This window comes from Euleptes europaea, chromosome 8 (genome assembly GCF_029931775.1).
Source record: "Euleptes europaea isolate rEulEur1 chromosome 8, rEulEur1.hap1, whole genome shotgun sequence".
NCBI classification, from domain to species: Eukaryota; Metazoa; Chordata; class Lepidosauria; order Squamata; family Sphaerodactylidae; genus Euleptes; species Euleptes europaea.
Genome location: NC_079319.1, coordinates 58587873 through 58609644, shown reverse-complemented (window position 1 = coordinate 58609644; position 21772 = coordinate 58587873). Strand labels below are relative to the sequence as shown.

General features: G+C 40.7%; 1 protein-coding gene across 3 annotated transcripts; it reads left to right on the top strand.

The window, feature by feature from the left end:
• Nucleotides 1-186: 186 nt before the first annotated feature.
• CEP76 (centrosomal protein 76) lies at nt 187-21547 on the top strand. Of its 3 annotated transcripts, none has more exons than XM_056854296.1 (12): nt 187-257; nt 2563-2734; nt 3316-3397; nt 4180-4404; nt 6233-6418; nt 7392-7489; nt 9480-9608; nt 12126-12314; nt 15790-15956; nt 16426-16759; nt 20668-20885; nt 21327-21547. In XM_056854296.1, exons 2-12 carry the CDS (start codon nt 2579-2581, stop codon nt 21463-21465), a joined length of 1923 nt encoding a protein of 640 aa, XP_056710274.1. In that variant the 5' UTR covers nt 187-257; nt 2563-2578; the 3' UTR covers nt 21466-21547. The 3 variants fall into 3 exon arrangements, with proteins under 3 accessions (XP_056710274.1, XP_056710273.1, XP_056710275.1); XM_056854295.1 differs by having other exon boundaries at nt 193-257; nt 2579-2734; XM_056854297.1 differs by lacking the exon at nt 12126-12314 and having other exon boundaries at nt 193-257; nt 2579-2734.
• The last annotated feature ends 225 nt before the right edge of the window (nt 21548-21772 follow it).

Here is a 21772-nt window from a genome sequence, read left to right as displayed (position 1 = left end):
AGCGGCCGGCTGCTGGTTGGCTGGGGACTGAGCCAATGGGAGCTCAGCTTGAGCGAGGAAGCGATTCAGGCGGGTGACTGAGCGGGAGGTTGGTCAATGTCGGCTTCCTCCTGTGAGATCTCTGGCTCTTTGGGGGGGGGGGGAGATAGGCTGGAGGCCTGCTCTCCGGTTAGACCGGCACTAGTCCCCGCGCCATGTCTCTGCCTCCAGAGAAAGCCTCTGAACTGAAGCAGATCATTCATCAGCAGCTGACCAAGGTGAGGACAAAGCGCTGCTGGGAAGCAGCCCCTTGCCAGCCCCCCCCCCCAGTCAAGCCCAGCATAATTAAATTATACCGTTGTGTGTGTAAAGTGCTGTCAAGTCGCAGCCGACTTATGGCGACCAATTTGGGGTTTTCATGGCAAGAGACTAACAGGTGGTTTGCCAGTGCCTTCCTCTGCACAGCAACCCTAGCGTTCCTTGGTGGTCTCCCATCCAAACGCTAACCAGGGCTGACCCTGCTTAGCTTCTGAGATCTGACGAGATCAGGCTAGCCTGGGCCATCAAGGTCAGGGCAAATTATACCGTTATATATTGCCAAAAGTTGGTTCCGTAAGTGGAAAACGATACTCGTGGCACTTAAACTTCAACATAAATGGTTTTTGGGGAGAGGATTCTCAGCTGAGTTGGGTCGAGGTATGGGGAGGGCGGTTGCTGGCTCTCTTCTCTGGTGTTAATGACTCTCGAGGTCATCTGTGATTCTAACAAACTAGGACTAACCAGATATACGTTCTGCAGAGTTATTGGTGCTGCAGGTGAAAGCTGTTGTAACGCTCTCTTTTAGTCGTTTTATTTGTGAAGAAAGCTCCTTTGCTAATTCTGGCTCGCTGCTCTGATGTGTGTAACTTGTAGGCTGCTCCTTGTCATCTTTCAGGATCTCAGCTTTAGGTCTTGATGGTAGGTTTTAAAGCCCTGTGTTTATAGTTCTGGATAAACTTTCCCCAAGAACATGACTGTAATATTGGCAAAATGACCCAAACAAATTTTTGTCTGGTTTGTATTTCATTAATAATGTTCACATAATAAAGCAACTAAACTTGTAGTAGGCAGTAACTCAACAGAGGCATGTGGTCTGTGTGTCATTCCCCGCCCCATAACTCACAGGTGAAAGGTGCCCACATGGCAGATGGGATGCCCCCCCCCCCCGACAGAGTCTGACGGACCGTAAAAGTGCTGTCTGCATGCAACCATCCCTGCTCCAAGCCACACACATGCTGTCCCTGGAGAAGAAGAGAGAGGCCTGGGTCAAACCCACTGCCCACAAACCAAACACTAGCATACTAACCACTGGGCCAAGAAGTGGCCCAGGAGGCATGTCATCAGACATTGGGCACCCCACTGCAGCCCCTATGCCACTACCAGCCATATGGGCCTGGAGCAGCTCCCAGATGCCAGAGGTTAGTTATTGTTTGGGGGGGATTTAAACCCCCCAAATGTATTTTTTTTAATTTTCAGATTGTTCTGCAAACTTGGGGATTCCCCCAAGTTTGCAGAGTTATCTGTTTACAGTCAATGTGGCCCCAGTCTACAGATTTAGATATCTGCAGATGGATGCTACATTTCACTCTCAGAATATCCGATGGTAAGATCTAAGAGCAATAAAAGATAGGTCTTGTGCCCTCCTTGAGGAGCAGGCTTTTGTGTGAGGGGAATCAGGCGAGAACAACAGAGCAATGATTTGTAGGAGAACAAGATTTCTGAACAGATTATTCAGTGTTGTTGAGTTGACTGTTGAGACCAAGTGTGATGAAGTGATTAGAGTGTCAGAGTAGGATCTGGGTGATCCCAGTTTGAATCTCCACACTACCATGGAAGGTTTTGGGGTCCTTGGTAGTCTAACCTACCTCACAGAGTGGCTGTGAGGATAAAGTGCAGGAAAGGAGAACAATATAAGCTGTTTTCTGTCACCACTTCAGAGAAAGGCAGGGTATAAATGAAGTAAATAATAATTTGCTTAGTGCCAACAGATTCCTAAAGGCTGAATTTAGAAATGAGTGGATTTGTTTTTATTGTTTTAGAAAGACAGATTAGTTTGATTTCCTAGTTAGGAATGGGGGACATGATAATGCTGTATTTCAAAATTTAATTTTATTCAGCCTATAAAAGTTCTAAGTGGCTGTTCTGAAACGTAAGTATTGGGAACTGTATCCTGTAAACAAAATAGTGTATTCCCTGTGAGAAAATCATATCCTCTGAAAAAGTTTATTATGGAAACAGTGTCTGTGTTTTTTAGTCCATTTGTTATACTTTTGAATGAATATGTGTTTAATTTATTATTGATAGAATCACAGCTTTCATTTAAAATGTATTAGATTGAGAAATCATCCATGTGGGTATTATGGATCCTCAAATGTAGGGTTTTTTTCCTTGATGCCACCTAGCTAAGGCTGCAATCCAAAACACAGTTATGTTTTGGCGTAAGGCCGATTGAATAAAATGGGACATACACAATACAGTCATATGCACATTTACTTAGAAGTATGTCAAAATGTCCTTCAGGACATGAACCTAATGTGTTAACAGAAACATTTCTGTGTAGATGGATGTCCACGGCAGGATCCGAGAAGTTCTTGCTGAAACAATACGTGAAGAACTGGCTCCTCAGCATCAACAGTTGTCTGAAGAAGACTTGATGAAAGCCCTAATACGGCGAGGGATAATTGACGATGTTGTGAAAGAACTCAATTTCATGACTGTGAGTATACTTTGAAAAAAATTAACAAGTTTGATCCTATGAAGTTACTTTAATTGATTGTCAATGAGCAGAGACCAGAGTAACTCGGCATAGGGTTGTACTGAACCTCTTTTGATATGATAATATTTTTGGCATAACCTAAATGTGGTACAATCACTTGTACTTGGTTTTGTTGTGATACAGACTTACATGTAAATTACAATCCTTTACTTAAATGAATATGTTTTAGATATGCTGTTACCGGTAAACCAGTTTTAGGGTAATGGGTGCTTCATGAGCAATCCTAGACAAGTCTACTCAGAATCTTACTCAAGTCTGTTCAATGAGGTTTACTCTCAGGAAAGTATTTTTAGGATATCACTGTTAGAGTGCTTCTGAGCTGTAGAAGTCCTAGGGCTGCTTTATATATAGCATCCTACAGTGTATCTAGAGTTGTCTAGTGACTTTGGGCCTGTATTGTGGAAGGTAGCCCTTGGGGAGATATTTTGGCAGAAAAGGAAGTGTCTTGTTACCAAAAACATGTGAAGTATTTTAATATTTCACTTTAAGGTGTCCTAAATTATTTTATAATGTAATCTTAGGATATGAATAACAGGGAAGTGACTTCAACTCCAAAACCTTCTACACATTTTGTTGATCGACAGCCACCTGTGCTGAAAAAGAGTAAGTGTTTTTATGCTACCTTTAGTATTTGTTGTATTGATTTGAAGTGTTTAGATATTTAAAATTCAAGTACTATAAAGCAGCTTTAATCTTTCCTTTGATACAGATGTGGTCTGCATTCTTAGTAAAGTTAGTTTTAAGTGAAGAGAGGATCCTGTAATAAGTTTGTTTACACACTATTTCCCCCATGTAATCAGATGAAAATACAGTTGTTTTTCTACCATGCATGTTGCGAGAATTTGACAGGAATTGCATTCATAACACTTTGCAGTTGCTTTGAATTTCGACTCAAGTTTTTCCCTCTACGAATTGGATCCGGTGGAAGAGTTCATAGAAAGAGCTGACAGAGTGAATCTCTCCCTGCTTTTTCATTCCTAGGCAGCCTGCATTGGTCCCAGAACCTATCTGTGAAGGTCAGGAGAGCCATGTAAGCAACATGTGTTACAGGGGAGGTACTGCATGGATGAGAGGGGGAATAGGGTAAAACTGCCTCTCTCTCCCTCTTCAGTGCATAGATTGTGTCAGTCAAGAGGAAGAGGAAGGCCATTTTGCACTATTTTCCCTTGTTGCTACATGAACCTGTCCGGTGGCTCATTTTGTTCTCCTGATCCCCAGAGAGGAGTTTCAGGATGAATGGCAAGCAGCCTGGAGAAGGGAAAGGCAGGGAACTTAAACTCTTCTACTGGATCCAGTCCTGTATATTTAGCAGATGTTGCTGATTTTTAGCAACGTGACTTGTGATTTGTTTGTAATTTTGTCTTATTTATTGTTACACTTTACAGCTAATATTGATCCAACACGAAGATATCTGTACCTCCAGGTTTTGGGTGGGAAAGCTTTTCTGGAACATTTGCAGGAACCTGAGCCTTTACCTGGTCAAATTTGTTCCACTTTTACTCTCTGCTTACACTTTCGAAATCAGCGCTTCCGCTCTAAACCTGTCCCGTGTGCCTGTGAACCTGATTTCAGTGATGGCTTTCTACTCGAAGTATACAAAGATAGTCTAGGTAAGAGCATCTCTTCCAAGACTGATTACAATGCACTCGTTTTATTTATTTAAAAATTGTACCCTGTTTTTCGGTGAAGCCTTGCCAGAAGTTTAAAACCTCAACATTAAGTGAAATAAAGGATGAAGTAAGCCATCAAAATAAGAGGTAGAACCAAAGAATAGACAAAAAACCTAATGTTGGCAGACACACAAAATTAAGAGTTGCCAGAATATCCCCACCACCATCACCTCTAATTCAACCCAAAGTCTAGTTTTCATTTCCTTTTTGAGGATTAAAAGGGATAGAGCCAAACATGCTTCCTGGGGGGCGGAGTTACAAAAGCTGGGGACTACCACCAATGTGGCCCTGCCACGTGTAACAACCGATCAGATGTCTGATGGTGAGGAAACACGGAGCAGGGCCTCTCCAGCTGGCCTACGTACAGTAGCTCCAAAAATGTTTCATGCGCAGAATTTCCTGGAGAGGTATCGAAGTGCAGCAGGATCCACTTTTAGGGATCTACTAGTTTTGCCTGCTATCAGGTGGTCCGCAAACGCGATCCTTTGGTTTGGGGCACAAAGGGGAGAATGTTTGCATGAACTCTTCAAGTTGCTTGTCTTCTCCCCTGTACGGTGACCAGTTCACATGATTTTGCTTAGTTTTCCCCCACCTTCATTGTGTGTGCATCTGCCACACTAGTGAAAATAAGATTGAATGTTAGGAAGAAGTCTAGGCTAGAAGACTTCTCCCAGGTATAGTAGTTATTTATGGTCTGTGAGGTTTGTTTTTTTTAATATGGGATAGGGACATTCAAAGTTTTGACACCCACCCCTACAGTCTGAAATTGTATAGTCCAACATGAAGTGCACTCTGTGTGAGTGATGAATGTAAGTCTTCATTTAAAAATGTGTTTTTCATGGGAAAATGCAATAGAGGTGCATGCAGTAACACATTAAAAGCCTAATTCTTTCTCCATATTAGCTGCTGAGATGCAAGGGGGTGGTTTCCACTATAAATAGTGAAGAGTCACACAGCAAGTCATTCTATTCTTTATTTTTGTAAGCCACTTTGGGTACCCATTAGGATGAAACGCAGGTAGGCTAGAAGTAAATGAAAAAATGCAAGAGGTTTTTGCTGATGAGTGGCTGCATGCTTTACGGTGGGCTGTGTAGAATCCTTGGCTTCTTAGTATCATCTAAGAATTCACAACCTACTAATCTAGAAGTCCCCAGCCTTTTTGAACCTGTGGGTACCTTTGCCATTCTGACACAGGGTGGTGGGTGTAACCACAAAATGGCTGCTGCCCGAGGCAGAGCCAACCACAAAACGATCACGTAGTGAGGACATGCATAACTGTCATAGTAAATTTTCAACATTTCAGGCTGAAATTCTCTTATCCAGATGCCTTTTAAAAAGAATTACAATAAAATATTTCCTTGGTTGCACACGTCTTACTTTCTGTCACACGATGAAGATCCTTGTGCTGTGGTAGCTGTTGCCAAGGCAATTGGTTTTTAAAATCTGCACAGCCAGTCAGAAGCTCTGCTTGCCTGCCCCCCCCTTTCTAAAAACACTTGGTGGGCACCAGAAAAGGTATCGACGGGCACCATGGCACCCACAAGCACCTCACCGGGGACCCCAGTACTAATAGATATAGTTTCTCCTGGTGCAAGTAGCCTTCCCCGACACAGGAGGTAGGATCCAACCTAATATCTTTCCATGTAATACCAACCTTTGGAAAGCTGTTTATTCTTGGTCTAGTTTCTCCAGATGTGCAATGGAAATATTGTGGAAACTTTATTAGACAAAATGGGTTGTTACATTTTTCTTGATGTACCATTAACAGGTGAGGGAAGTAAGATGGCGGATGCAACTACTATGCTGTCAATATGTGATCCAGTGCATATTGTTTTGATCAAGACAGATACATCGGGTGAGACCACATTAGTAGCATCCTATTTCTTGGAGTGGCGGTCTGTCCTTAGTGCAGAAAACAGGGTAACAAAGATTGCTGTTGAACTTCTCGGTGTAGGTAAGTCAAACTACCGTAATGAGTAAAACATTTTTTTCAACTTTTAAGATTTTTCTGCAATCTTAACGGTTATTTTGCATTTGTAGAAAAATCCTGTTCTCCGTACATAGCCCTGGTGTGTGGGATTTTTTGTTCTGCATTCAGTTCAGAGATAAGCATATAGATAGTTGACCACAAAACATAAACTGACCTGACACAAATAACAATCTTTCGGGCATCAAAATTGTTCCTCAAAATTGTTCCTTGTTGATGACTTGTCTCTGTGGAAGGATGCTGCCTTTTCTGACATTAAATGTTTGAGAATGTCCAAAAGCACTGTCAATGGAATCTGACACTTACCATCCAGAGCTGAAGGAATTTCATTGCAAATGTTATCAAGTGTGGCATTTGAATTCTTGACAAAAAAATTCAGTTTTGAATTAGCGTAGCCATGAGCTTATTCAAAGTATCAGCTTGTTCTTGCTGTTGTAGATCATGTAGGTTTCCTTAGCATCAGCTGAGCAACATTGTGTTGTCTTCAGAGCTAGCAGAATGTTCATTGGTCATCAAGATTCCAGTCTGCAATAAGCAAGATCAATTGCACGAACCATCGTTTTTAATTTATTAACAGTTCTTAGTAATTGTTTTGGAGGAACATGGTTCAGCTTTAAAGTGGCTTTTATGTGTTTACATGAACTTGTTTTGTTGAATCACCAAAAATTAGATGAAGGCAGCAATTACACGATAACAAACAAATTAATTTTACGCTTGTATTTTATGAGCATCTCAAACATTGTAGTGTAAATTCTGTAGGATGGAGGGAGGATTTCCTGTCCTTGGCTCAAAAGTCTGCAAAATAAAACACTTAGAAAGAGAAATTGGATCTCCAAAGCTTGATTTAATATAAAGGATATATATGCATATCCTCTTGTATGTGCTGTCTGACCTATTAAAATGCTTGTTTTCTGATCAAGCCATATATTTTGATCCAAAGGTACAGAATCAAAGGTTTCTGTTGGAGTACTTGACATCAAACTTGAAATGTACCCAAAGCTAAATAAGACTCTTTCTCAGGAAATAGTTAATACTCAAGTAAGTCTAAATTTAGATAACGCTAGTGTTAATGCAATTCAGATCAGTATTCCACATTGGGTAGTAACCTGGAATTTGTGTGCTGCAATCTATCATGAATGTTCTAGTGAAACATTTTTGGGTCTCTTTGTTAATTTTAAAAAAGTCATGTGAAAATGGTTTAAGAAAATATATTGCTGTAGGTTATTCATTGCGCATTTGGTTTGGAGAATTAACAGAAAATTTTATGCATTCTTGGAACTGGGTTTTCCTTTATTATTTTCCTACTGAGGTGCCATTGGGGCTTTAATGGGAGTTTATGCTATTGTGAAGTAGTAATGGTCTCTCCATCATGATATCCTCACCTTTTCCTCTGCAAAAAAACATGCCCACTGCATGAGCTGTGTTGTCCCCCCGGTGAATCTAGTTCTCTCTTCTCAGTGCTATCTCTTTAACCCCTGATTAATGTGACTCGCTTAGGAATAACACCCCCTGAGTCCATGTAATATGCTTCATTCCGGAGTGCTGTATCTGGCGTAAGAGGTGTACCTTTGCGGGACCCTAATGCTTAGTATTGCCCTGCTACTTGTACTTGTAGAGCCAGCAGCTGAGACTAGCACTAGAGGGTGCTGTTTGTCTCCTGTTCTGTATATATATCCAGTGGTTGTGCTGGCTGCCATGTGAAGCTATTACAATTCCCTGTGGAGCAATTTGCAGTTGTCAACAAGCTCTCTAGTACAGTGCCTTTTTATATGATCCCCACACACACACCATTAAGAGGCAGTGGTTCTCAGTACTGTTGGACTGGGTTGTTGTTTTTCTAATCAGGCCAGTGACTGTATTTTTCTGTCACTTGGACCACCTGGTACTCCTACAGGTTCATTGCATTTGGTTCCAATCTCCTTGTAGCACACTGTGACCTCTGTTAGGTCACGTTAGAGCCTAATGTGCAAAGGGACCTACTCTGGGGCACTCTTGTACTGAATGACCTTCTGGTCCCTTCTAGCTCTCTGATTTGTACAGACAGTATTCCTATAACAAGTCTTCACATGAAATACAAGGCAGTTCCGGGAACACTACCTTGGAGGTCCTGGCCCTTAATCTACATTTTCCCTCCAGAACCACATGACTATGTTTCCCGATGTTATTGGTGCTAACATGTACCATGACCACTGACTTTCCCCCCACAATAGCTGTTAGCCTATCCAGACAGCAAATAATGTCCTCATCCTTCACACCAGACAGGCACCATATGGTCAAAACACCCATCACACTCCCTGCTCTTTCTGTTCCTAATGATTGGATCTCTCACTACCAAAAGCCCACCTCCCCCAACACTCCAGGGGTGACCTTGGTATGAGAGGATATCACTTTGTTGTTTAGGAAAGGAGTCCCTTTTAAGTTTTTTTTTCTAGCCTCATCATCCTGATCCCTCCAACCCTGGTACCCTCAATTTCAACAGCAATAGAGAAGGGGGGCACTTCTAGTAGGTCCCTTAATCCCAATCAGTGATATGTGCAAGACAATCCTAAGCAGAGTTTCATCATTCTAAGACCATTGAAGTCAATTCTTTTAGAAGGATCTCACTCTGCTTACGACAGCATTACTAATAATGAAGTGCTGGCAATGGTATATTGGCATGTACGGGGCAAGTACAGAGGTGCCTGTTCCTCTATACTTTTCATTTAGTTGTGGCGCACCAACTCTGTAGATTGAGCTGCAATTGTTGTATCTTCTAGCACCGCAGCTTGAATTGTTATGAAGGCACAACTGTGTCTAAATAAAAATGTTGCTCTTCAAGTATTCAGGCAAATTAGCACCTACGTAACAGCTGAGTCAAAAACGCAGCAGGATGTTCAGCGCTTGATCTTAAAACGTGCTGTACTTTATTGCTGAGAGGAAAAATCTTATGTTTAGCTGTGGTATGGGGAGGCATATTTTATTTAACTAACAAGGAATCAAGCTAAAACATGGAATAATAAAGCACAGTGCATGTTCTTTTGAATTGCAGCTTGCTTTAGAACGGCAGAAAACAGCAGAAAAAGAACGTTTGTTTCTTGTATATGCTAAGCAGTGGTGGAGAGAATACCTGCAGATTAGGCCTTCTCACAACACAAGACTGGTGAAAATCTTTGCACAGGTTTGTTAATTTTAACATTTAATTCTTACAAAAATATAATGTGTTGACCAAAAGCTGTAGACTTTACCATCCATATATTTTTCTAGATGTTCACAAATCAGTTGTCCTTCCCTCACCTGCAAACATGATGAGCCAACTCCCCTCACTGAAAGAAAATAAGAGTCCTGCTGGATCAGACCAGTGGTCCATCAAGTCCAGCATCCTGTTTCGCACAGTGGCCAACTAGTTATACTCTAGGGCCAACAAATAGCATAGAGACCAGTGCATTCCCATGATGCTACCTTTTAGCACTGGTAACCAGAAGGTTGCTGCCTCTGTATATGGAGGTTCCCCTTACTCACCATGGCTAATAGCCATTGATGGACCTCTCTTCCATGTACCTGTGTAACCTTCTTTTAACACTGTCTGTGCTTGTGGTCATCACTATGTTTACTGGTAGTAAATTCCATAATTTCATTACTCGTGGAGTCAAGATGTATTTCCTTTTGTCTGTCATATACCTACTGCCTATCTAGTAGTATGTGGGGAGCTCTATCTGCTTTCTCCCATCTGCATAATTTTATAAACCTTTACTTCATTCCCCTTAGTCATCTTTTTCCCCTCATAAGTAAGGTGCTCCAACCCCTTAATCATCTTGGTTGCCTTCTTCTGTACTTTTTCCAGTTCTGCAATATCCTTTTTGCAATACAGCGACTGAAACTGCACATAGTGTTCCAAATCTGGCTTCACCATAACTTTATACCAGGTCATTACAATATTGGCTGTTTTATTCTCGGTGCCTTTCTTTTTCACTTAGCTGTGTGCTCCTGCTTTACCTTTCTCCCCTTCTCCTGCCGCTGGTGCCCTCCATTAATATCTCCATGCCCTTTTCAGCCCAGGGCAGTCAGTAGGCACACCTTGGCAACCAGCAGGAGATGGTGGGAGGCAGGTACTTAGTATGGGGGTGGCAGTCTTCAACGCCATGCAATAACAACACTTCCGGTGCTTCTGGGTCGCACCAGAAGATGTCATTGTGCAACGCCAAAGATCCTCAATCCTTGTTTTGCTGACCTGCTTCCACCTGCCAACCAGATGAGCATCAGTGGGCATCAGTAACTATTATCAGGAGTTTGCCTGCCATTACCGGGCACCAGGTAAGCCTACCAGTCAGGGTTGTGGATGTGCCTTGCAGTAAACAGCTGTAACTCTGTTAACTGAGTAGTACTGGGAAGTGGAAGGTTGGGTGCTAACATGGGATAAGGAGCTAACATGGGATAAGGGGAAGGAGATGGGAAGGAATATATTGTAAGAATATTGGCTGTAAGGAAAAATGGGTACAAATGGAGTTGTGATGGAAGCTGCAGCAGCAAAGACCCCTTTCCACCAGGTCCAAGTTCAGGAGGAGGGCAGAGATATTCCAAATTACATGCTTTGGAAAGCTGCTCCATACCACAATTCGACATGAGCCTTTCCCCTGAAATTGGCATGGGGGAAGGGAATGACTTTGCGCTGTTCAGAGGCAGCTGCTTCTGAAGTATAGTGTGAAATAAAAGGCCAGTGAAATAAAAGGGATGTGTAAACTTTTGACATTTCTATAATACGTTCTAATAGTTTATAAAACATTTAAATTTATGAGGTTCTAAGATGGGTTTGTGTAATGTTTTTGTAATTTTGGTAATGAACCCCCCCAAAAAACATTTAAATTAGAAATAATGATCACCTCAGTAGGTATGGTGTTTGGTAGGTATGATATTCTTAGCATAGCTTCCCTTCTCAATTTTTCCCTTCCCTTTTTCAGTCTACCTATATCTTCATAGTATAAAGTCCTTCCCCAATTTATACTGTAATACTAACAAACAACTGAACCAAAAATCAAAACTGTTATCGCTGGGAGCACAAACTGGGAAGACGTGTATGTAATTTACTTTGCATACTGGAGTAAAGAAATTCAGCTTCCCTGTTTACATAGCTTGGGACACTTTTAGTGAAAATATTTTGTGGTCTGAGGATAATTTTTAGGGGTGGGTGACGTGACAACTGCTCTTTTAATCTGATCACTTATCAGCATTTACTAAAAAGGAAGAATTTTAGCTCTGAAGTTTTTATTAGCAGAAATAACTTTGAAATAGTACAAAGTAGGATATGTAATAAATTTTGTCTACTCTCTGAAGAAGAACAAAGGAGGGGCACCAATACAAAGCTGAGAAGAAAAAAATGATAGTGCAGTGGGCCCTGGAGCTCCTGAGGGCCACTGAAAATGTCCTCGGGGGCCGCATACGGCCCCCGGGCCGGACGTTCCCCATCCCTGATTTACAGGATATGATTATGTGGCCATGAAACCTAGTATTGTCAAAAATGTTGTAGTACTGTATGCCTAAATGTTCTCTGTTTGTACACCATAGAAAGCAAGAAGACTATTCTAGAGACCCTTGGTACAGAAATTTGTTTCTGATACTAGTTATTTTTTTGAAAGTTGAAGGGAATCTTTGTCTTCTAGTTAAAGTCACTGAATTGCATATTTTTTTTATTAATTTTCAGGATGAAAATGGGGTAAACAGACCAGTATGTTCATATGTCCGACCCCTTCGAGCAGGTCGACTATTGGACACACCCAGACAAGCTGCAAGATTTGTTAGTGTACTTGGATATGAAAAAGCCCCTGTGATTGGTGGAGGTGGTAAACAAGAACAGTGGTGTACTCTTCTGACTTTTCTGTGTAGAAACAAGGTATATAGTTACAAGGAATGTCATAGTTTAAAACCACATGATACTATAAATGATAATATTAGAGAAGATGTCTCTTCACAGGCTGCCCAAACTCTCATGGGCTGAACAAGGAATTTAGATAACAATTTTTTTAAAAAAATTAGTAACTAAAATATTTAGGGGAAGCTCATTTCACTGGCATAAGTGGTTTGATCCATTTTTCTCTAGCCTCTTATAACATGGTCATTCAAACAGATCATGTTTCAGTTTCTGTGATCCCTCAACCACAGCCACAATATCTCTCTGAAAACAATTTGCCTAATATACAGCCATCAGAGACTGTACATTAGTAGCGTATTTAATCTTGTGAGCATAATTCCTCACCTGAATCTTGAAATTGCAAGGTTAAACAAGTATTTCAAGATTGTAAAGAGTTGTGGATTCCCATACAGAGAGTAGAGCAAATGTGCCTAGCCTGGCAGATGGTATATAGGGACAATAGGATATCAGTCTTCATAATCAGCTGCTTGATAGTCTTACAGGCTAGGGGCCAATCTAATGAAAAAATGACTTTCTCTGGGCAATGTATGATATTCAGTTTTTCTTTTATAGCCTGGTTCTATGAACTGTAGAAATTATCTTATTTCATGTAACATAATAACCTGTTATCCTCAGAGAACATTCGGTTTCAGATTTAATGCCAGTATCCAAGTCCTAGGTTAAACAGAATGCTGGCCAAGTGCCAGTTTAAGGGCCGTATCAACCACCTATTTCGGTATCCCACAGATGTGATTCAAAAATTGTGTTGGCAGCTGATTTGAGGTCTCATTTATCCTATGGACCCAGATTGCTACTCCTACATGGAGTAGCAATCTGGATCCATAGGATTTGAGACAATACCTTAGCATTGAAAGCTGTAATTGCTGCCGGAAGGTACTGTCCACCTTTCCTGAAGAAAAAACCTTTATTGCTGCATTTCAGCAGGCCGCTGATGCCATCACAGGCTTACGTTGAGGTTTCCAAGTTAAAAGTGCGTCAAAAATCACCCCAGATATTTGAAAGACCTAACCTGCTCTAGTTCATTACCCTTTAAAATCCATTTATATCTTAGATCTCTTCTCGCTTTTGTAAAAACCAGTATCTTCAACTTTACAGAGCAAATGGTCAAACTTTGTTCCCAACAGTAGTTAGAAAAGGACCCTATTAATCTTTGTGCCCTGAAAGGAAATTATGATATTAATTCTGCATCAGCAGTATGTAATAAAATGGGTATTTCTAGGACCCCAAGTTTTGGCAAATGAAATTTGTCTTGTTTAAGGGCAGGTGCTAAATCATTTAAAAATAGATTAAAAAGTAATGGAGCCATCAGACACCTCTGCTTAACTCCAGACTTCATAATAAATTTTCCTGTGATTTGCCCCGCTGGCCCACATCGACCCTGTGCTGTTGGATTATCATAAAAATCTGTATCAGTCACAGAGATCTGTGATCAATTGTGGTTTTCCTAAGTTTGTGCCATAAACATGTCCTAGGAATCATATCGGATGCCAATTTCAGATCCATGAAAGCTGCATGTAGCTTTCTCTGAATATAGAGGGCATGTTTTTCTGTCAAACGACTTAAAATAATACAATGATCAATAGCTGAGTCTCCCTGTGTAAAACCTACTTGCTTTATACCCAGCCCTGATTCTGATTGTATCTAGTCAACTAATTTATAATACAGATAGGATGCATATAGTTTACTAATCCCCGGTGACAGACTAACTGGCCGGTAATTACTTACATCCATTCGTTCACCTTTCTTAAATATAGGGACTATAGGAGTATGTTTCCATTGGTCTGGTATTTTACCTATTGAATTAATTCTGGTGAATAAATATGCTAATAAAGTGCTGTACCATTGTAGATTGCTCTTAACTATTTCATCTGGTATTAGGTCTATCCCAGGGGCAACTCTAAATGCAAATTTTCTATTCCAAAATCTTGCTTGAGTAGAATTCAACATACTGCTTTCTGTAATAATGCTAGGTAAGAGCTGTAATGTGTTCTAGTGTAAGGCTTTTGTATCATGGCTTGAAATACTTGGTTCTAGGTAAATGATGGAAGGGAATCCTAAACATAATTACTCTAATCTAAAACCACTGAAATCAGTGGGTTCTTAGACTGGAGGAATTCTGTTTAGGATTGCAGTGTTAACCTCCTGGATTTTTAATTTGCTTGTGTCAAGAAGTTGAGGTCTCTCAATTTCTTGGATTGCATGATTTTTTGGTTCAGGCCTGGGAGGCCTATGACTTTTGTGTTATTGGGATTTTAGACCAGAAAAATAAGTTTCCTTTTGAAAACTGCTTCTGTGGAGGGAGTAAGCCCCAGCTGGTGCTAGTTAACCTTTCCCCTTTTTGGAATGCAAGACCGTGCATTGCCATGGTAATTAAATGGTCAGCCATCATGACAATGTCCAGGTGCAGGTAGTTCTGCAGGCTTCCTCACCTGAACACATCTCTGAATGAGTCAGCAATTCTGACCAAGCGATTAATTAACAGCTAAGTGCTTGCGTTTTCTCAATTGGCCTCTATGAGCTCATGCCACTGAGAAAACGAATATAAGGACAAACCAACCCTTGAGAAAACTATGCATGCTTTGCGGTACAGCAGGAGAGCTGTGCTGGCTGCATCACAACCCATTTGATTTTGGCCCTACGGGGAAACTGGTCAAGCTGACCTGTTTGGAGAAACCTTTGGATAACCTTTTGAAACTCTTGAATGCTGGAAGCATCTTTGGAAGTTGGTAACTATAAACCTGATGCAAGAAACCTTTGCCAATCCTTTTGAACCAAAAAGGTTTTTGAATGTATTAGCTAGTTATGCTAAATAGTTTATTATTTTCTTGCTTAACACTTCATGACTTTTCTTTCCTGTAAACCAGCTTGAATCTTATAAATAAATTGTTAGCCTTTAAATGACTTGTGTCTGTGATTTTGGGATTCCAAGCCTAAATTCTAAGTGCCTTGTTTGAGTGTAAAAACCACCTACCAAAAACCTCAGACATTTTGGGAGTGTAATCTTTCCCTGGCAGGTCTCTACCTTGCAGGGTAAGCGTTACACTCAATTTTGGAGTGAGTTGGGAGAGGATTGCCCTTATCTTCCCCCTGGAGCTCAACCTTTTGAAAGGGCTGGTGGCAGCTACTCCTTGGACTTGGGGCGAAAGCCTGGAGTTCAAGGTTTTGTCTTTTGGAAAACCTTTGACCAAACCAAAGCAGCCTCCAACTGGTGGAGACAGGTTGGGGAGCTCTTTGACAGCTTGTTCCAAACTCTGTGTTGCCTAGCAATTAAATGAACATAAATGTTATCAAAGTAAAGTTAATTTAAAACAAATTATCCATGTAGTTTGTTTTGTTTTTTCAGTCAGTAAATCTGGGATGGCTGTTAACTTTTCCATTGAAGATTTCTCTTTGTCTGTATTAACTCATGTTGTATCTTTACTATATCCTTGATTAGGGTGACTGTGAAGATCATGCTAACCTTCTGTGCAGTCTTCTACTGGGATTTGGGCTAGAAGCTTTTGTATGTGTAGGAACCAAAGCTAAAGGAGTTTCTCACACATGGGTAATGACTTATGGAATTGATGGAACAGTCACGTTCTGGGAGAGTTTGACAGGACATAGGTGAGTAAATAGAATTTGAAGATAAATTCACAATCCAGATTGTGTGGTTCACTGAAGACCTTTTATTAGCCACCTTTATATCAGGTGTTGTACTCTGTTAAAATGCCGTCCATCGCATAGATATAGGTGAGCAGAGAGACCACGAGAGAAGGCAACATCTATAACCTTTGCCCTGCAGTGGTAGTACACTAAGCAATAGGGAATATGTGTTCAAATTATGCTGTCAACCATGTTCAGTTAACTCTCCAGGGTGTGTGTGTGTGTGAGACTGCCCAAAAAAGTGTGCTCTGGGTATGTTCCTGTGTCCAACTCCCAAGTGTTCATGGTTAAGTAGTCAGCAGCATTATGTGTGTATCATACCAATATCTTTGTAGAATGAAAATATATATCAAGGTCTTTGCAGAGGGATGGGGTCTTAAATTAAATTAAAATGTTAAGCACTAATAGTATCTTATCTATTAATCTGTAGATACATCCACAATCCTATTAAGCCTGATGACCCTCCAGCTGTTGAGCAACCAAAGCCACTGTATCCCTATCGAACAATAGGATGCGTCTTCAATCATCAAAAGTTTTTTGCCAACTGTCAGCCATCTGAGGCGGTAGAAGTCTGTTTCTTTGACCTGCACGATGAATCCAAATGGAAACCAATGAGTGGAGAAGCAATCAAATCTGTCTGTTCTCCAGGTGCCACAACTGCTCTTCCGTCTTTTCCTCCTCTCTGTGCTTCTGCAATAGATGCTGCAGCAACAAGCAATGAGCTGGAATTGCAGCTGAGATTATTGGTGGCAGAACACAGGAAGGTACGTTTCATTATTTCTTCAAGGGCAGGTTGCCATCAGCCTCTACAGGAAGTTCAAACTCACAGTATTTGGTGAGGATCCTTGATACTTTGCTATTCAAGGTGTCATCAGTCTTTGGCTTTAGCTATTATAAGTGGGGGCCCGCAAAAGTTGTGGGGGATGAATCCCATCCCCACCCGCTCACCTTCCAGCCCAGCTGTGGAAACTTGCAGAAGCAGCCATCCCGTTTTGACCCCCCTTGTGTCCTCCCCTCACTCCCATCCCTTTTCTCTGCAGGCTTCCCCCTCCCCTCACAGTCCCACTCTCAATGGCTTGTCCAGAGCCATCTGCGTGGGCACACCAAGCCTTCCCTCCTCACAGCCCCGCTCTCGGCGGCTCACCCAGAGCAGTCCAGGCAGGTGTGCACAGGCTCCCCCGCCTCCCCTGTGGCTCACCCAGACTGCTCTGGGCAGGCGTGCTGAGGCGTTCCTCCCTCTCTGTCTCTGTTTCCTTCTCTCTCTGTGGCTTACCCAGACTGCTCTGGGCAGGCGCGCCAAGACCCCCGCTGGGAGCTGCCGAGGCCGCTGCTTGGCCCAGCCCAGCTGGGGGAATTTAAAACCCCTGGTGTGTTTTTTTTTGTTTGTTTGTTTTTTGGGGTGTTTTTTTTTTTTTTTTTTTTAGTTTTTTAGTTTTCAGATGTTTCTGTAAATTTGGAGAGTACCCCAAGTTTGAAGAAGCAATTGTTTGGAGTATGTGTACCCCCTATCTGCGGATTTAAGGAATTAGATATATAGATATGAGATGTAAAAATGTGTGTGTGCATTGCCTGACCTTCTCAAAGGAAGCGCAGGGCCATCGTCCACATTCAATGAAGTGCAAATTGAACTAGCCAGATTTCTCTGCTGGAAACATCTTTCCAACTTAGCCTTTTATTGCCCCTTCTATTGCCCCTTCATTTATTAAGCCCATATGGACACTTCATTATCCATTAAAATGCTCAAGGTGGCTCAGATTTACAAGCACAAAATATAGCCATAAACACAAAAATTGCAAATATTTATTGTAATTTTAGTTAATATTTTGTTGAATATTAGCCTATATTTTTAAATTCCCCTTATGACATTGAGACAAACTCTTTCTGAGTTTCTGTGTTGTTGTTTTTTCAATACGTCAATGTCAGGCTGTCTTTCAAAACCCATTCATATTTTCTTAGATTTAATGTATAATGAAAAGAGGTAGTAGAAGCACGCAGCCATTGTATATAGTGAGAGTCAAACAGAATGACCTAGCAGCGCATGCTGGTTTTGTTGTTATTAAAGTTTGCACTTTAAAAATCTTAAATTCTTAACTAGGCTAGTGTCAGAAAACAACCAGAGTTTATTCTCCAGGTAGTCTGAATTAATAGATCTTGATGTCACTCTTGCTATATTAGTAAACATTGTGACACATTGTTCATTCCATCCCCCACCCCCGAGCACGTGCATAACACAGGGAGCTGTGACCATTGTTGGTTTTTGTTCATTTTTACTTTATTTCACTTGATTAAGATTACATAATAAATAACAAAATATCTTGATGACATTCCGCTGAAATCTTTGTACTCCAGTGAATTACACCTATAAAGCAACTCTAGAAAGGAAAGTTTCCCAAACTATAGCCAGCTGAGATATATCCTACCCTCTTTTTAAGAATGCAATTTGATTGCCTTTGCTGTTTAGATTAAATAAAAGCGTGAACACCAGACAGCAGTTCTGAACAGGAGTGTACTATACAGGATGAACTGCCCTTGAATGTAGCTCTAGCTAATACATATGAATGAAAAGCACTCTGTGAGCTATTTAAATCAGCCAAAAGATGGAGTTCAAAAGAAATGGTCAGAAGCATAATGTAAAGGCTGCCTTTTCCCACACTGAACTAAAACCTCTGAGAAAATGTTGACCTACTTGAATTGCTACTATTGTTGTGGGTGAATATTACTGCCCTGTCCCCAAGGGTAGCAAATTAGAAAATAGTTTAATAACTGGAAAGGGCAGCATGTGTTCAGACCTCCTCATGTAATTAATTATCTACATGATTTTTAGGCATAGGAATATGAACACCAGAAAACCTTTTTAAAAACATGCCGTGCTCTCAGTTTCTCTTGATCATAACATCTGTACTTTTACACAGAGTGGTAAATTCTGCTTCACCAAAATTATATTAATCTTTTGACCCCCCACAAAGAAATGCTATGATGCCATAATTATTAGCTTTCTTTGTGAGCTATTATGGGATAGCAGAGGAGGAAAAGAATTTGTAAATGTTCTCTGAACAAAGGTGATAAATGAAGGTTATGACTTTTAATTAGGGAACAACCTTAATCTTGCGCATCTTGAAACTGACTCAGCCCATTGGCGTCAGCTGTGGAAAGACCTGCTTTAACCAGCCAGTTGTGAACACTGGGGAAAAGCTTGTGTTAGAGCCCATCCTCAGCTGTAGTTTGAGATTGCAGATGGGGAATTACATGAACCATGTAAATAATTCCCTTCATGGAAAAAAAAACTTTTTAGGCAGGGAGTTTGTGCACCCCTTAGGCTCCAGGGATGCAATACTGAATTTTAAAGTGTCCGAAGCTTAGTCCTGGAGTCCCCAGTGTGGTGCCCATGGGTGCCATGGTGCCCGCCAAGACCTCTCGTGGTGCCCACCAAATGTTTTTAGAAAGTAGGTGGGGCCAGGTAGGGCTTTTGCCATTGGAGATTTGATTGGCTGTGCATTTTTTATTTTATTTTTTAGAATTGCTTCTGCGGCAGCTGCCACCACAATACAAGGGTATTCACTGCTTGACTGAAGGTTATCTAAGCGAGAAAATACTTTTAGTCAATATGTTAATTTTTAAAAAGCATCATGTTTAAGCGAGCTTCTGGATGAAATGCTGAAGAATTACTATTAGTTATGTGCAATTTTACTCCCTGACATTTTTGTGGTCCACTCTGCCTCCTGTGGCAGAATTCCAAATGTGCCCACAGGCCCAAAAAGGCTGGGGACCCCTGGCTTAGTTGCTATACATCGTGGACCACAATTTGTGGTTAGTGTTCTCTGTTTATAAATTCTCTGTGGATCACACTGATGCAATTACATGTTTTTGCACTCACATCTTTCCCTGTGGGATTGTATTGCTCCATTTCCTTCTCTAACTTATAAATCATGATCTATTCTCATTTTCTCTTTTCTTATGTAATTTGAGGAAACAGTTAAAATATGTTACCCTTTCTTCTCTACTTTGATTTCAGAGGTTCTACCACTTTAAAGGTAGAGAACAGGTGGAGGAGAGTTATCTTTAATACACATTTGTATCCAATCCCTCTCACATATCCCCTCCCAGAAAGGGTACCCTGAAGCAGAAACAAAATATATGAATGTTTCAAGCATAAATTTTTTAAAATCACAATTAAGGGAACACCACACACTTAACACGTGAAAAAGAACTGGTCCCTAGATGAAACTGAACTTGTGGAGGATAGGGGGTGACTGTGAGAAGAAGTTAAAAGCTTGTTTCCTTTTTGAATCCTTTCTTTTCTTTGTCTGTTGCTTTCTCGTGGTTGAAATGAACAAACAAAGATGGTACATAATGCAAAACGTTTTTCACTTTGTTTTCCATTCTTTAATTTTTACTGCCTCTATTTGTAATGTTCAAAAAAGGTGTCCCCCATCTTCAGCCAGCCAAAGTCAGAAATTAAAGACAGAAATAATCAGTACATACTGAAGTAATTATAAGGCTACACAAAAATATAGCAGGACTTTAAAAGTTTGTCACTCTGCTTGTTAAGTAGCAAAATAATTGTTACCTTTCACTACTTAAGCAGAGTGTTCCTGACAAAACATGCTGACAGTCCTTTTCATTATTATAAGTGCATTGATCCTAATTACAATCTGTGTGAATTCTCATGTAGGATCTTGGTTTTGCAACAGTTTGGGACGATCAGCTATCTTATCTCCTGTCACCAGCCTTGGCAGCCTATGAACTTGAGCGTACCACAGGCATTTCTTCAGGAAATGAAGAGTTTCAAGATGCCATCAGGAGAGCAGTACCTGATGGTCACACATTCAAAGGATTTCCCATTCATTTTGTATACAGAAATGCAAGGAGAGCCTTTGCTACCTGCCTTCGGTAACACAGAGATTTAAATTTTAGTTCTGATTTTAATTTGGAAGTGTGTGTTTAATCGGAGAATTAAGTTTTATTGTGTAATCCTGACCACTTTTAAGTCTGATTCTACATTTAAATTAATCTCTGGACAGCTGTTAATTATTGTGTATTTTGGGTGGACACAATATAGCTATCATTTTTATATAACAAAACGTTGCAGTGAGATCACAGAATCTATGAAGACCATATGTGCAGTAATATATGTGTGTCATGGCTTCATACTACAATAGTGAATGGATGGAATTATTATTAGTCAGCATTTGTCAGACTTCTATAGCAATAGTTGAACCAACTGTTAACCATCTTTGGAGCGACAACTATGCCCACCATTTTTTCCCCATGTGATGCTCTTTTCAGAACCAAGAGTCGGTGGTTACTAACGTTTCCTGTGTCTTCAAATAGGTCTTCATTCTGTGAAGAAATAGTGTGCTGTAGAGGAGACCAAGTGCGGCTTGCGGTTCGTGTCCGAGTATTTGTGTATCCTGAATCTGCGTGTGCGGTTTGGATCATGTTTGCTTGCAAATACCGTTGTGTACTCTAATAAATCATTTACACTTTTATACTGAAATCTCTGCTCACTGTTAAGCAAATGAACTTTTGGGGTCAGAGATGTGTACAGCACTGATTGTAGGCTCTCATCCTTTCATGAAGTTCCTGAACATATTTTTTGTGGAAGCCAGTACCACTGATTTCAGTGAAATCTATTTCTTAATTTGTTCAGAATCACAAGCTTTAGTGCCTATACAAGAGTACAATATGAAAATACTATTCCAGAATGCAGTGTATGGTTTGCATTGGATAAAGGCTACCACTAGAATAATGTTGAATATTGCCTGTGTGGTTGTGCT